Below are 16995 nucleotides of genomic sequence, written 5' to 3' on the forward strand. Positions count from 1 at the left end.
ACGTCATGCTAAATCCAACATGGCGGAGCACCCAAGATGGCGGACTAGTTATTTTTAATGCACTCCTACAATATGGGTATCGTAATATGGGACGTCACTTTAAATACAATATGGTGGACTTGTAAAGATGGCCAAGATATCGTCAACCGCAATCGGTTGAAGATATATTAAATTTAGTATACACGTTAAGTTTGGATGCCAATACATGGTTAGCTGTGTGACGTCATTCTATGTGCCATTTTCGAGGTTATCGGGGTGGCTGAGAACGAACGTGGAATTATTCTTAAAATCCAAGATGGTCGCTGCGTCATATGACATTTTCACATTATGGGTGTTGTTTTCAAGGTTTTGGGAGTGGCTAAGAACGAATATGGTATTATTCTTGAAATCCAATATGGCCCCTGCATCAATATGACATTTTCATGTTCCAGGTGGTGTTTTCAAGGTTTTGGGTACGGCTAAGATCTAACATGAAAAGTTAAAAATAAAATATTACTCGTTCTTAGCCAGCCATCATTACACAATAATTCATATGATATAAAAGCTTGTCGCGAGATTTACCTGTGTAGATAAACAAGTAAATTAATCAACTTGATCTAATTGATATTAATATTTTAAATTTTCAAACTAAGTAAATACGAGTACATACTTACTTAAATCTCGCGACAAGCTTTTTTATTATAATATAAATTATATTGTATAATGACGTTAGAAGTTGATAGTAAAAGTTTTAAGGGAAAAGTTTATTTTATTATTTTTAGTGAATTTAAATAAAAGCCTGTTTTTAAAAAAGTTTTTACTTTTAATATTATATTTCTTGTTTTGTTCTACGCATACGGGAGACTGGAGAGGGCTGGCAGTTACCTCAGTCAACATATTAGTCTGGCCATTCAATGAGGTAACGCAGCCATCCCTGCTTCCATATGGCGGATTAGATGATATTTGTAATTTCCTTAATTGTATTGATTTGCAATTTTTATATTTAATTAGTACTTACAATAAAAAGTTTTTATTAAACCTAAGGTTTAAAAAAAACCACTAATTTATTTACAAAATTAATATATTATTTCGCCAATTAACAATGACAAAAACAACCTACCATGTGCCCATTTTAACAGCTAGTCGAACACGATTTTCGAATCAATGTAAAGAATATCTTCTTGCCGGGTAGCTGTAGCGATTGATAGTGGCACTCGCAACCGGTAGAGGGTTGAAGAAATGTGTGTTGAGATATACGGGCATTAACGGCACTGACTGTGTATAGGAAAATAAACAATATCAATATTAGTCGTGGTCTAGGTCGTAATTTGGTAACGGTCACAGATATAGCTGATGCTGTTCACAGTATGAAGGGCAGCTCTTTGATGCCAAACATGTTAGTCTCAGAATAAGGACTGTTAGAAGTAGCCCTATTGTGACACTTACTGTTAGAGCGAGATAGCTAAATGCATTTAAGCTCTTGTTAGAATGTGACAAAATGATTATGTTTTGTCCTTATCACCGTGGCCACTTTTTTTTGTTTGTCAAAATGTATTTGTACGTGAGTATTTGACAAACAACGTGAAGTGTAGAAGGAATGACATTTCACAAATAAGAAAATCTGCTTGAGCGAGAGGGACTGAGGGGGCCACGCTAGTTGCAAATCTGGACATATCTGTGATGTTAGTATGTTTTTATGGAATAACCTGAATAGCCTATTTTTGGATCGGCACGCCTGGAACTGAAAAGTTGGGCAGCGGCATTGCATTGGATGTTAAAAGTAATCATGCACGATCATTAACAGAACTAATCAATTGGGTATTTGGCTACATTTTTTTATCACTTTAATATAAACTAGCGACCCGCCCCGGCTTCGCATGGGTGCAACGTAGATACTAATGTGGTGTTACTAGAGTGTCATTGCCTCGGAAACTCTCAAATGAAAGGATTTTTTCCGACCTAATTCACATTACTTCAATTTCGCTAGGGATCTCTAATTTTTTGAGAATTAAACTATAGCTATAAACCTTCCTCATGAATCACTCTATCTGTTGGTGAAAACCGCATTAAAATCCGTTGCGTAGTTTAAAAGATCTAAGCGTTCATACATACATACAGACGCGGGAAGCGACTTTATTTTATACTATGTAGAAACTAGGATAAAACAAATAACGTAAACTGAAAAAACTAATTAAATCGATCAAATAACAAAAAGTTTAGACAGAGATAGCGATATAGAATTTTGACGTCACACCTTACTAATACCATAGTGGCTTTGTGCGGTTTCATACAAATTTTAGTTTTGCGAGAAAGGGATAGAAGATCCTCCCACTCCAAAATTAAAATGCCTGTAACTTTGTAAATCTTTGTTCAATTTTAAATTTTCAGCGTACGTCATTATTTTTATCCTTGTTTATAATAAAGTAATAATATGCATCAAATTCAAAAGTAGGAAAATACCCAATTGCCGATCCAAAAATAAGTATAGCTTGTTGTTCAGGCGCCTTATAAAGATAACTCAACCACTTAACGCAGGTATACTAACATGTTTGAACTTCAAAGAGTGGCCCTTTAATCCAGTAACAGCATCAGCTATATCTGTAATAGTTACCATGACCTCGCAGTCTATTAATCTATCTTAGATAAATTACTAGATGATGCCCACGACTTCATCCGCGTGGAATCAGGTTTTTTTAAATCCCGTTGGAACTTTTTAATTTTCCGGGATAAAAAGTAACCTATGTCCTTCCCGAGAATGTAAGCTAACTCTGTACCAAATTTCATCAAAATCGGTTGAACTAAATGAATGAAAAGCTAGCAGACAGACAGACAGACAAATACACTTTAGCATTTATAATATAAGTATGGATTACCTATTATTATTATAAGTGCAAAACAATCTGTCTGATTGTCTGCATCGTTTTCACGACAGAATCGCTGAACCAAGCTTACAAAATTTGGCACAGTCATATTTGCGTCCTGGAGCTGGCGTACATACTTAAAGCGCTCATTTGCAACAACTTCATAGGTGAACATCTACAATTTTGAGTTAAATATACAGAAATGCCAGGTTTTGATTTGAGTTTTTCCTGTAAATTGCATATTCCTTATTTTATGTAAATTGTAAGTAACAAGAGCACGACAGCATAAATGATGTTATTGCGTTACTTTACATTAATTTAGATATATCGTTTTCCTCAAACTCTGATCGATTGAGATTAATTTAGATAAAATTAGAGAAAGATCGTTTTTTACGTTATATTATTTTAATATTGATACATCAACATTATTTTGTTTTATTTTCTATTGTTTTCAAATTTTTACTTAAAAATGATATCTATAATCTAATAATCTAAAATGTATCTATATATAATCTGTAATGTATCTATAACGACATAAGTGAAAATAATAAAAATGTATTAACATTTTTCAAATAAATAGACACAAAATAAATCACAGTCTTTTAAATAACCATCATACACAAGATAAATTATATTTAATTTCCTTATGTTTAAGAACCAATGAACGATAAAATTTATACTCAATCGTAATTTTATTCGAAACAGAATATAGGTATTTAAAAATTAAATTTTTATTTCCGATATAAAATCACTCTCCTGTAACATCGTGTGTTTTAAGTTATAACATTGTTGTTGCAAATGAGCGATACGATACTTATTATCACAATAAATCAAAGATCTACGCGGCATTTAAAAAAAACCTAAATCCTCGCGGAAGGAGACGCACGTATCATACATGTACACAACACTATTATGAAAAACAAATATAGAAAAAGCTTTCAGCAATTTTAATCAGTCAAAGTTATAAAGCAAGCAAAGCTGCTTAAATGTCGTAAATATACTAAGAATGCATGCCTTTAAGTTGACAGATATTTAAGCACAGTAAAAACTTTACGTCGAAAAGTTACACTTGAGTCACTGAGTTAAAAACCTACAGTTTCCAAAGTTTATTAAGTATAATTTAATGTATTTAACAGCCTTACATATGAAATGTTAATTAAGCGTCGAAAGCGTGTTTTATTTTGAATCCGATTGATTGCCCACACAGTGAAATTGTCAAAACAAAATTTTCACACCACTCGCTCTAGAATGCCTTATTACAGACCTGTCAGCTAAGGCTACGTCATAACATTCCTATGACTTAGCCGGGTTATAATGTTGTACTGAAATCTATTATGTCTTAAGGAATATAATGTAATTTTAATTTAGAACACCCCGCGCCAGAAGCAAATTCTGTTCCTTACAAGCAGTTTTTAGTTCAAGCTGCTACTGCTGTCTCGCTTCGTCGTATGATAACGTTCCTCTGGCCTCCTAGATTCAATAATCTATGAGGCTATGGTGGAGTGAGAAACTCGCTCCAAAACTATCTCCGAAACGATGTATTGTGGTGTTACTTATTGAAATTAATTATTTATTTAATTTGAAATAAAAATGTCGAGTGATGTAGACAGCAGCAGTAATTTAACTCCGGAAACTATATTAATGCTCAAAGTGTAATAAACGATTTGCTCCCAGAAACTTCTAAAGACAGAGAGGTAGGTACCTGTTTAAGTATACGAAGATTTTGATTTTATTGTCTCGCGAGGTGTGAAAGTAGATTTTTGAACTTGGGGCTAATACTGTATTAGCCTTGGGCGCCCCTTAACCCCACGCTTCACTCAGGATTCTACATGCAACACCCTTGCTATGCTCGGGAGTTACTCTAAAATCCCTCGTTACACTTGGGATTTATCCCGGCGCCCGTGACGTAAGACATTAACATTACCCCCATGTTGAATAATCTACTATTAATCATCAGTTTTACTGGTAAAGCCATAATGATACGTTAGTTTTTAGAGTATTATTTACGAGCCATGAATGAACCACAATACTAATAACAAGACAAAATCCCAAGAAAAATAAATATTAAAAAATGGTGCAACTTACGCCATCCGCAATCAAATCCGACATGGGATAGATAATGATAAGATGACGGGATACCGGGAGTGGCCAGCGTCTATACAGCGTCTTATGCCAAACCGCAATGGCCGAAACTTCTATCTAAAAAGAAAACTGTCAATTAGTAGTTTGCCTACCCTCATATTTTAAAATTCTGATAATAAAATCAAAATGTGTCACATTTTGACCTATTGTATTCACATACATCATTGTAACACTGTTTTGTTAGGAAAATATTGCAAAGTAATGCTTTAAAATATTTTTTAATACAATCTATTATGGAACCGTTTCATAAACTACTGTTATGAAACGGTTTGCATAATAAGAATTATTAAAACATGAGCGTGAGTTTTTAATAGTATCACAGGAGTGTTTTAATATCTACTTATGTAGAGCTTCATACATTACTTTATCTAAACACATATCTTAAAATTCTAACCATATTATATTGGTAACATAATATTTTGTCACGCTTCGCTTTTCTTGATAAATATTGCAGGAAAAAACATTGAAGTAAACCAGTGGTTATTATTCTAAGCAAGTCAAATTCTTTACAGTATTTAGTAGCTACCGAGTATACATTTTTGGCCATAATAAAATTAAATATGGGGTCTACCGAACATCCGCGTGCCGCGCCAAGCGATATAAAACATAAAGAATAGCCACAGACTTATTTTAAAGCACTATTTTGCATTATTTTGCAAACAAAACAGTGCTTTAATGTATTTTTTTATAGTAAAGTATTTCAATAAGTGACACGTTTTGATTTTATAAACAGCGCGAAAAAATGAAATAGTTGATACACAAGCTCTAGGTCAGCATTCTCTGTTCCCTCACTCTGTTTCTTCTGCGTCATTATACTCTAGCCATAATCGATAAATCGCCCGTAGCACAGGTGGGTACTAGGTCAAAGGTCATTTGACGTGTCACCGACTGTAGTTTACAGATCTCTGTAAACTACAGCAGGAATTTATCAGACAGGAATAAAAAAATATCTACCCTAACTAAATTCCTGCTGTCATCCAGCAAAGCAAAGTGGTACCTACATCTGGTGTAGCTTGATTTCCTGCCACCGAATGAACAGAAAAATTGCCTGCGAGATTGGCACAATAATTTTAACAAGCCAAAAAAATATGTAGATCGATATATCAGCCACTGCGCAAGTTCAAGAGACTTTGTGTCGTGGCAGACTCTCTTACAACAACAAAATTTCCATAAAAACTTTTTTCTTGGATTCATTTGTTCATTGTTTCCTCACAAGTGAGAGAAAAGTACTATTCAAGTGTATGCCGAAATGGCAACTAGCATCTTCCTTTATGCGTATAACTGCCGTACAGCGGGTTGCATATACTGGTAGTTTTTAACTGTTAACATTCCTAATTCCTGAACGCATTCAAATCCATACCTATCCCCTTTCATCCGTCACACCTATAACGAAATATGTCAAGATGACACATTGACACTTCCGAAAACTTCACTTTTTCCACAGATATGTCCAGATTGGCAACTAGCGTGGCCCCCTCAGTCCCTCTCGCTCCAGCAGATTTTCTTACTTGTGAAATGTCATTCCTTCTACACTTCACGTTGTTTGCCAAATACTCACGTACAAATACATTATTTTGGCAAACAAAAAAAATGGCCACGGTGATAAGGACAAAACATAATAATTTTGTCAGCTTAAATGCATTTAGCTATCTCGCTCTAACAGTAAGTGTCACAATAGGGCTACCTCTAATAGTCCTAGTTCTGAGACTTTTTCACTTTAAACGAGACGCGAGCGCGAAAGGGTACTTACAGCCAAGGGTCGATTGAGCTGGTGTATCGCTCTCCCCTCGAGCCGAAAATAAATCAAGAAAAGAAAATCAGCTACCCGAACAATCACATAACATAGCAATAGTAGAGAAACTACGAGGAGGTGCGACAAAGAACATTTGGACGCATCAAGAACCGAGCGCCCGTTATTTTGAACCAGGTGACAATTCACTTCCATCTCCTTATTTTCCTCTATTTCCAACATATACTGTTAGTTAACAATAGACTACCTGCACAGCGGGGTCGTTGTCAAAAACGTCAATCAGCTCGTCCGCGTTCCGCAGCAGCCACTCCAGCACCGGTGGCTCCACCCAGCGGGAGCCGATCATCGCAGCATACAGCTTGATCACATCGCGCAGCGGAAAGATTGTTCTGCAATTCGTGTTACAAGTAAGCATATTACAAAATTGAAACCGATATCCTCGCTTAAAAAAAAAAATGTTTTTAATTCGACCATCGAGGATCATATTAGTGTTAGTAATTACACGAAACTTAAACCTATTTGTTAGTAAAAAATCTATAACTATTTAAATTAGGACAGGATCGATTTGCCAGAACGTGAATCATACAACAGTGATTCAAGTACTACATGATGTACTTAAGTGGGCTCAGTTCGGTGCTTTCTCCATACAAACGTAGGAGGGTAATTATTACATTATTTGATATTGTATGCTCAAAACTAAGTATTATATCGGTTTGTCTTGCCATTACCTAGGTATATTGATATATTAAACATTGGAAAAAATATTGATTTTAAACTTTCCTACTTTAACACTAAAATTATGACAACTTTGGGCATAAATAAATAAGATTAGGGGTATGAAAATTCTAAAACAATTTAACATTAGACATAGTTTATGTATTCATTAGTTGAAATATCTTTATTTTGCAAACACACATTTAGTATTTTTTTCTCAAAAATACTTTTTCTAAACCCTTGATTTCAGTTAAAATCATCGTGCCTCTCACCTTTCTCATACAATGTCAAGTGAAAAGCAAACAGGTTAGGTCGAGCGTACTGCGTCACCTTAAGTTCTAATATCACCTATTTTTACACCCGTACAAGAATTTGAAAAATTCATGAAATCAGGGATTACGCCTTGCTTCTACGTTTTCTGGTAAATGCCTCAGAAAAATACATAGAAAAAATATACGTGTTGCCATATTTACCTCATTTTATCGCGTATCAGGTGTCAAAAGTTGAATACTTGGTCTCAAACTAATTTATTACGCGATATTGACTCTTAAAGCTATGGCATTAATGTTCTTACGTGAACAAAGAGTAAGTACAACTAGTATAATCATATAAAAAGTCATAGAAAGAGACCCAGCGTGTCCCCAACGCTGGGAGGAATGTTTGTTTGGATCATGAAGGCTTTGGGAAATAACAGGTAATACAGAAAAATCTTACGTCAAAGTACAGATCGCGCGGCGAGAGTTTGGCTTTGACCTTCGGGTGGAGGGGATTACTGCGCATGGGTACTGTCACGCACACAATACTTTTCCTTTTTTATGTACCAGGTTGGATATTTGAGTGGGTCAAAATTCATGTACAGTGGTAATAATGCTAGAAAATAATACGAAACAGATAAACTTCTTCATTTATTAAAACTATTGATAGTTATTTTACTTATATAAAATGTTTATTTCCTTTTAAAGTTTACAGAGACAGCGATGAAAATTCTAAATAATTGTTTTTTAATAAAATTATTTATTCCAAGATACATGTAAAATTGGTACATACAAACAAAAGAAAACTTAAAATAATTATTAAATACAAAAGTTAACATTAAAAAAAGTCTTAGCAGCAGTGCTATTCAGATTCTTATATAATAAACAATTAACGAAAATAGCAATTCACTTGTGAACGTGATTGTACAAACAGAGGCAGGGAACGACTGGAGCAGTGGAGCGCCAATCAGAGCACCGCGTGCGCCTACACACCCGCCCCGCACCCCACTAATTGCCCGTTGATACCCAATTTCTGATTTCTGCGCAATAACGGTCAAAGCCAAACTCTCGCCGCGCGTACTGTATAGTCTAATTATTTTTTTATTCAGAATAGTACCTACCTATTTCTAAAATCTCATTGACATTTCTAGGTGTCTTTTTAGTCTCTGGGATTAAATAATAGACTTTAAATACATTTTCCTAACCTTGCGTAGGTAGTGAACAATCGATGAGAACTAATTTTTTCCGTTCTACTTGTCAACGGGAGTGTGGTAGTGGATAGGATCGCCAACAGGCCCATGGGAAACAACATCAAAGCATCCTTGAGCAGCTTATCAGCTAGCTTTAAATCCTCTGTAAAAGCACATAAACATGCATTAATAAATAATAATTATTTAATATAATTTATTTATTTAATAACTCAGTACAGTTCATTTCTCTGGAATCCTGACCCCTAAACTAGGAAATCCCGTGTCTTAGGGGCCAGTGCCTTCCCAAACAGAATATGAATAGTTAATAAGTTACAGTTATGTATTAAAACTTTTCCGAATTATGTGTTCTTAATTAAATATCACTTGCTTTAACGGTGAAGGAAAACATCGTGAGGAAACCTGCATGCCTGCAGCCTGAGAGTTCTCCATAATGTTCTCAAAGGTGTGTGAAGTCTATCAATCCGCACATGGCCAGCGTGGTAGACTATGGCGAAAACCCTTCTCACTCTGAGAGGAGACCCGCGCTCTGTAATGAGCCGGCGATGGGTTGATCATGATGATGACACTGGGAATTCTTATTCCCACGGGGTTTTAAAACACTTCCTGCTGCTGACGAAGCCTAGCAATTAGATCGAATTTAATAGCAATTAAATAGAATTGAAATTATAATATATCAAGTAACATACAATTTAATTTTAAACTGAAACATTCCATGCCGCATGTGCCCTATACTTCTATACTAAAATCATAAAGATTTGTTTGGTTGTTCGTAATCAATGAACTCTGAAACTACTAAACCGATTTTTAAAAAAATTTCACCATTAGAAACCTACTTTATCTAGAAGTAACAGGCTATAAATTAAATTAATATATCACCAAGACACATAGTTTTTTCACTGTATTAAACAAACAATCAAACAAATGAGTAATATACATATATTATCCACCGCATACATAATATATAGACTATAGTGCTGGCTTACACTTTAAGACTAACCTTTTTTATTGTTTAACACATGGAAATGTGCCAAAGCATAGGAGTACTTCATATTAAACAGGTATTTTGCATCTCTATTTACTTCCCAATAGTCAATGGCTTCGATTAACCACGCGTATTCACGAGCTCTTATAGCAAATGTATCGATTATGAAAATCACTCCCAAAGGGTCCGAAGGGTCCAGGTTCATTAGCATCTTGGCCAACTCTAGAGCAGTTCTGTGGCAGGCTTTGTTGCTCAACAAGTAACTATATAGCAATATAGCTATGTGAAAAGCTCGGTTCTCCACATATGTATACTCTAACCGAGCATTCAGCTGAAAATATGAAATATATTTTACATCTATACTAGTATTATAAATGCGAAAGTGTGTCTGTCGGGCTGTCTTTCACGGCCCATCCGTTCAATCAATTTTGACGAAATTTGGTACAGAGATAGCTCGCATACCGGGGAAGGACATAGGCTACTTTTTATCCCGGAAAACGTAAGAGTGCCCACGGGATTTTAAAAAACCTAAATCCACGCGGACGAAGTCGCGGGCATCATCTAGTATTAGATATAATCAAATGTGTTTTCAAGCAATCTACTTACTTAAGAATACTGATAAACAGGATGTTATTTTGGGAGCGCGGCGGTTGTGAGGCGACTTATTTAAACTATTAACTGTGTCTTAGGTCTGAGCAAATTCAAATTCCGCTCTATAAATCTCAGCATTAGAGTGAGAGGAATTGGTCTCAAGAATTATTGCATCAAAGAAAACAAAAATTGTAACGATTTTTGTTTAAATCTCATACATAGGTCAGGAATTGAAGTGGCAATTTTTCTATTAGCAAAGATTCAAACAAATTTCCGCGCTCACACCGCTTGTAACATATTATTTAGAGAGCAGTTTACAATCAAATGGGGGCCAGCAGAATATTTAGATGTACAATGTACATATTTTACTTACATTTGTTATGTTGAATAATGGATGTGCAGTAAATTGTAGATAGCCAATCAAATTCTCTAGGAGCGAATTCGCGTTGGAGTATTCTTCTGCTCGGCAGTATAGCCTGAAAAGCTGAGCACAAATAGTAAACTTAAACTCAGTATCCACCAAAGCGAAGGAAGATGTGTTTAAACTTTAAAGCGTTCTACTCACAACACAGCAGCAGAACCGATTTAGGAGGCAGCTAGATTGAAGCAATCTAGGGTGGTCCCTACACACAGGTCAGCCTCTCAGTGCGTGCGCGGACTTCACGTTCATCGTTCGACGCCATTTGATTTTTTTTAATCATTCGACGACTGTCGCGAGCTAACTGACAATAGAAATCAGGCCGACGACCCTATACACGTGTAGGGCGACAGAGGGCGGTTGCCACAATCTAAGAGATATCGGATGCATCTATCTGCTCCAGCTGGTCAATCTAGGACCTAGTCCTAGGTAATCTAGGATCCTCCCCACTTTTTCACCCTAAATCGCCCTTGCCGCAGTGTTGTGAGTAGCGCGCTTAACGGACCAATCAGATTATTGATAGATGTCGTGAAAAAATTATCACATCATCTATCAAATTAAATGATAGGTATGTAAAAAGATAGAGCTAACTTGTTATTTATTGTCTTTATTGTGTACGGTGTACCTTAATGTTCCAAAAATGACCTAAACGACCACCTTAGTCCTTTCGACTTATTATTTTGTGAGGTAAATTTTCACTGTAGGTACATTTTCGAAGGTCGCATCACCGATATGCTTAATGTTAATAGTGTTTGGAGTGCTGAATAATGTAAAAACTAAACTGATGTTAATGGTTTTAATTTACAAATTATTAAATTTTAATATAAGATACTAGAATTAATTAGATAAGGCTCGCTATAGGTTTTATTGTTAAACTTTCAAAAAAATAAGTGACACATTTTGATTTCATAATCGAGATTTAACGATATGAGCGGAAATAAATTTTATTATGTTACAAAATTGGACTGACCTCGAGCATTCCTTCTACGTGCATGTTGGCGAAGGATTGAAGTATAGGAACTCCCTGCGGATCATTCCTGAAAACAAATATGAAATTATACAAATGAAAATAAAGTTCCAAATGGAATTATTGTCTTTTTTAACCAGCTGCGGCAAAGTCAATAGAATTGTTATGATTTTAGCAGTCTATGTTAACAATATTTAATCCGGGTTTGTAACGGAATAAGATTAATGTCTTTTTGTAACTGGTTACAGTTCTTGCAATTCACGAAGGCGAGTGGCTCATGCTTGTGTTTAAGTCGTATCGGTATAAGTAAGGTACACTGAATGTGTGCGTTTGCGAGCGCTTGCTCGCAACTGATTGGTCCGACATGCACGCACACTTACGCAATGCCCGTGTATCCGACGTAACCACAAGTAAAGTCCACTCGCCTTCGTGAATTGCAAGAACTGTACTTATCAAACCATAATAGAAAAATAGCACATTAATATTAATCCTTAATCATAAGATTTGCACGCTTCTGCACAGTAGGTAAGGTTTATTTTTTAATAAAACTAGCTATTGCCCACGATTCTGTCTGCATGGATTTATTTATATCCGGGTCAAAAAGTATTCTTATTCCAACTCTAGCATGTAAGCCTTCTCAATGCCAAATATGGTCAAAATAAGTTCATAGTTAAAATATGGTCCTTAATAAAAATGATTTTAATTTTTTGTACAGGGACCCGTAATACCAAACGTTGATTTTGCTAACAAAACAACGCGCATCTCGCTCTTCCCCGTAAAAGCGGATTAAAATAGCATGGAGCTTCCAGAGAGACTTTTTAAACGTATAGGTAAAGCCATGGCTAATTCTAAACAAGTAGATACATTGAAAGCAAACAACAAACCCTTGTTCGATATGTGCTATCAGTTCCCTGTGGCGTCGCTGGTATTCTGTGTTGTGATTGTACACAAAATAAGTGATATCATCTCGAGTGGTAACAACTGCCATAGATAATCCTGAAAAAGATAAAGTCATATTAATTAATATGGTAAAGGAACGCATATTGTACAAAGAACACCTAAGCAATAATACAGTGCGACAAGGCTCTTTTGGCGCGTGGCGAAAATCGGAACTAGTGCCGCCATCTTGTGAAGTGTCACGCTGTTCCCTTATATGCGTATTATGAGTTTGATCTATTGTTCGTTTTAGACACTGCTATTATGTAAAAAAAAATTATGTCTGTACCTTTATATAAAAATTCAAAGTCCTGACTGACTGACTTATATATCAACGCACAGCCTAAACTGCTGGTCCTAGAGGCATGAAATTTGGAGGGTATGTTCTTTGTGAAGAGTAAGTATACACTAAGAAAGCATTTTTCGAAATTCCACCTCTAAGTGGGTTAAATGGGGGTTTGAAATTTATGTAGTCCACATGGGTGAAGTCGCGAGCATAAGCTAGTAAATTTATATAAATACACGTTTAGTTATACACACATACAGTTGTATAATAGGTATGTACACTTACCCATATTCTTGAAAGGATAAGTTTTTAAAGGAGTGATTGGGTTTCTAACTATATCTTTTGACTGCTGTTTCGGCTTTTTTCTGAAAAATAAATATGTTCATAAGTTACAGGTACTAGTTAAGTTAATTCGGGATTATAAAAGCATATTTAAAAAAAAAATTGTGTTACTTTCCAGAAATCCAGGATATACAAGCAACCACAAACTTAATTCGCCATAATCCGCCAAAAAATTTTCTGGTGGGAGGCTTCGACCGTGGCTAGTTACCACCCTTCCGACAAAGCCGTGCCGCCAAGCGAATTAGCGTTACGGTACGCTACCTTATATCTGAATAAATAAATAAAAATACATAAACCAAATTAGGCGTGTGTACCATTATTTAAGTAACTGTTTATTGATTTTATACTAGCTACCCCGGCGAACTTCGTACCGCCTAACAGTCGATTCTTTTTCAGACATTTTTTCTCTATGTAAGAACCATCCTCGTACTTCAAGGAATATTATAATAAAAGAATTAGCAAAATCGGTTCTGCTGTATCCGAGATTTGCAATCAGCAACACATTTAGTGATTCAATTTCATATATAGATTTTTAGTTTTTTTTAGTTGCGAGCACGGGTGCGCCGGTACCCCGACTGCCATCTCAAGCTGTCGCGGTTTTCGGTATTTGGCATTATGTGTACAGGTTTACGTCTTTTGGCATTTTGCATTTGTGGCGTTGTACTTGTAACGCTTTTCTGCCTGCGCGGGCTCATTATTACCATATCTAAGTCAACATACCGATTGCCATCAGCGTCGTCAGGACCGAAGAGCCTGTTTAGTTCATTAGAGACATTTAGGTGCATCTTTCTCACTGAAAATATACTTTGTTTGGGTTTTTTCTCTGCTACTGTTTCTACTTTGGGGGATGGTTCTCCCAGCATATCATTTACTTCTTGAACTAGTTGATCAATGTCATCTGCCTGTTAAATAATAAATAAAATAAGTTAAAACTTCAAATTCAAATATTTATACATATTGAGTCACAAATTTTTAAAAAAATAAGTACCCATTTTTCCTGTTTATTTATTCATAGCACCACTTATCCATACTAATATTATAAATGCGAAAGTGTGTCTGTCTGTCTGCTAGCTTTTCCCGGCCCAACGGTTCAACCGATTTTGATGAAATTTGGTACAGAGGTAGCTTACATCTCGGGGAAGGACATAGGCTACTTTTTATCCCGGAAAATCAAAGTTCCCACGGGATTTTTAAAAAACCTAAATCCACGCGGACAAAGTCACGGGCATCCTTTAGTTAAAAATACATATGCAGACAAAGTAGTTTTTGTCTATCACATACTGTTTTTAGGTACGAACTTTCCAGTATACATATAGTCTATGAAATGAACCAGAGAAAAGGTTTTTCAGAGCTCTTTTTTTAAATTAGATTATTAGCTCTGGGTTCTAGTTACAATTATTGGTGCAATTATTATTGGACTGCAATCAATTGTTTTAATACTTACTTTAGCAGATGTGGATTTATTTGTTTTCAATTTATTTTTCTTCTTTGCCTTTTTCTTTTCCTTGTTTGTTTCCTTTAAATCACTTGGTGCTGCCTCCAATGTTTCACTGTCTTCACTTCTTGTTGCCTCGTACGTTTCACAGTCTTCAAGTGCTGATTGGGATGACTGTACCTCAAGCTGTTTAAATAAAATGCAATCAATACATTACTTTGTTTGCTTTTCTATTTTAGTATGTAGTACTTAAGAAAATTGTTCACTTACCTCTGCATAAGCGTTCAGTTTTTTGTTAACATATGAACAATGAGGTTCCTCTTCCTCCGAAGAGCTGTGCACAGGGCCTATCTGAGGCGGCCCAAGCACCTTTTTCATTTGTCTTCTAGACATGACTTTATCAGTACCTGTATACAAAATTAAAGCTTGAATGTAGTACATCTTTCATCATTATCATCATCAACCCATTACCGGCTCACTACTGGACACGGGTCTCCTCTCAGAATCAGGAAGATTCCAATCTGGCCAAGTGCAAATTGCCAGACTTGACACACCTTTGAGAACATTATGTAGAATTCTCAGGCATACAAGGTTTCCTCACAATGTTTTCCTTCACTGTTAAAGCAAGTGATATTTAATTGCTTAAAATGCACAAACTCTAAAAAGTTGGTGCTGTGTGCCCTGAACCAAACCCTAGACCCCCGAATAGCATGAGGACATCTTAACCACTAGACTACCACCGCTTTACACCACAAATTATACACCTATGATATACACAATTTTTAAAGCTTAGGATTAATATCCACTTAAGCAGTGGAGCCGAGATGTGTTCAGTTGGATCAGATTTTTGAGAGTTATAATTATTTTCATGTCATATTAGAATCTTATTGGTCTGCCAAGCACCTCTCCACCCATAACCATTTAAGTGAATACTGGCCCTTATTGTGGTGTTTAGTTGTTCAAAAAACTTGGTAGGTAGGTAGCTATTTTATTATCACCTTTCTTTAATTATTGCAAATGACATGGAATACAGTTCTAAATATACAGTGAACATGGAAACCTACAAAATGGCAATTTAGAAAGAAAATTTGATACCAAAACTATTTATGGTATCTAATTCTATTTCAACTTATTCAATATTTTGCAGCGGTGGTATTAATCATTTGTCTATTAGACTTTAATCAGAAGAAACAACAAAAATCAAAGATTTTTATGAAACAATCTCATTTCTCAAAGTAATAGCTATTTGTTAACCTCAACTCATGTCAAACTAAACTAAAAAGTACTGAGAACTAATAATGGGCAGCTATCTGTGCTTACTAGTTTGATTGCAGCGGATCGCGTCTGTATTCTGGGAGGGTGTTTGTTGCCTAAAACAAAGCAAAGGCGAGCATATGTACAATAGCATTGTAGATAACGTGGCGAGGAAGGCGCTCAAGGCAGTATCACAGCAGTACATTTGTCCATCTACCCTCGTAGGTGGACAAATTCTACTCGTTACATCGGTTTTTCGAAAATTGCTAAAGTCCCACAATGATTTTATACAAAGATTTCGCAAAAAAATATTTACTTACGGTAAAGTGTTATACCACGTAACTCCAACTGGAACTGGATCTGATCTGAATTCTGAATGTGATCTGAAATTCAGATAATTCTGAATTAAAAATAAGGTACCTATAGGCTGTCACCGACCAGTAAAAAGAGACATAAATAACAAAATCAAAATATTAATCTATGGTCCTCTGTTTTTTTAACAGGTTGTACGGCTCTGGGTTCTAGTCTTTTTGAGCATGGTTCTCAGTTTTTTTTAGTTCGTACCAAAGAGTATAATATAATCGCTACGTTTTGAGAAACCAATAAAAGTGAATATATCATAGCTCTTCTGCAGCACTGTACGAGTTACAACTGAGCTTTTACAGTGCGACAAGGCTATCTTGGCGCGTAGTGAAAATTGTAACTAACGTTGCCGTCAAGTGTCCCCTTTGTACTGTCTTGTTTAAATATTTCAAGCCTTTGCTTTGTACCAAGCTTTGTACGGCCTTTGTTCTCCAACAGCGCCCCCCTGTCAATATCATTCAAGTTCCAAAAGAGTCTTGTCGGACTGTACAACTTACAGTGCGACAAGGC

At 35.7% G+C, this 16995-nt stretch overlaps 1 protein-coding gene across 1 annotated transcript; it reads right to left on the reverse strand.

The window, feature by feature from the left end:
* Positions 1 to 806: 806 nt before the first annotated feature.
* On the reverse strand, positions 807 to 16533 carry Nulp1 (Nuclear localized protein 1). The gene is made up of 14 exons (XM_069509092.1): positions 16443 to 16533; positions 16189 to 16238; positions 15139 to 15275; positions 14878 to 15054; positions 14154 to 14335; positions 13377 to 13456; positions 12754 to 12865; positions 11873 to 11939; positions 10858 to 10968; positions 9909 to 10224; positions 8906 to 9053; positions 6980 to 7121; positions 4926 to 5039; positions 807 to 1254 (listed from the first exon to the last, which is right to left on the reverse strand). The coding sequence occupies exons 3-14, from the start codon at positions 15259 to 15261 to the stop codon at positions 1141 to 1143; spliced, it is 1686 nt and encodes a 561-aa protein (XP_069365193.1). The 5' UTR covers positions 15262 to 15275; positions 16189 to 16238; positions 16443 to 16533; the 3' UTR covers positions 807 to 1140.
* Between the last annotated feature and the right edge of the window lie 462 nt (positions 16534 to 16995).

Source organism: Maniola hyperantus, chromosome Z (genome assembly GCF_902806685.2).
Source record: "Maniola hyperantus chromosome Z, iAphHyp1.2, whole genome shotgun sequence".
NCBI lineage: Eukaryota > Metazoa > Arthropoda > Insecta > Lepidoptera > Nymphalidae > Maniola > Maniola hyperantus.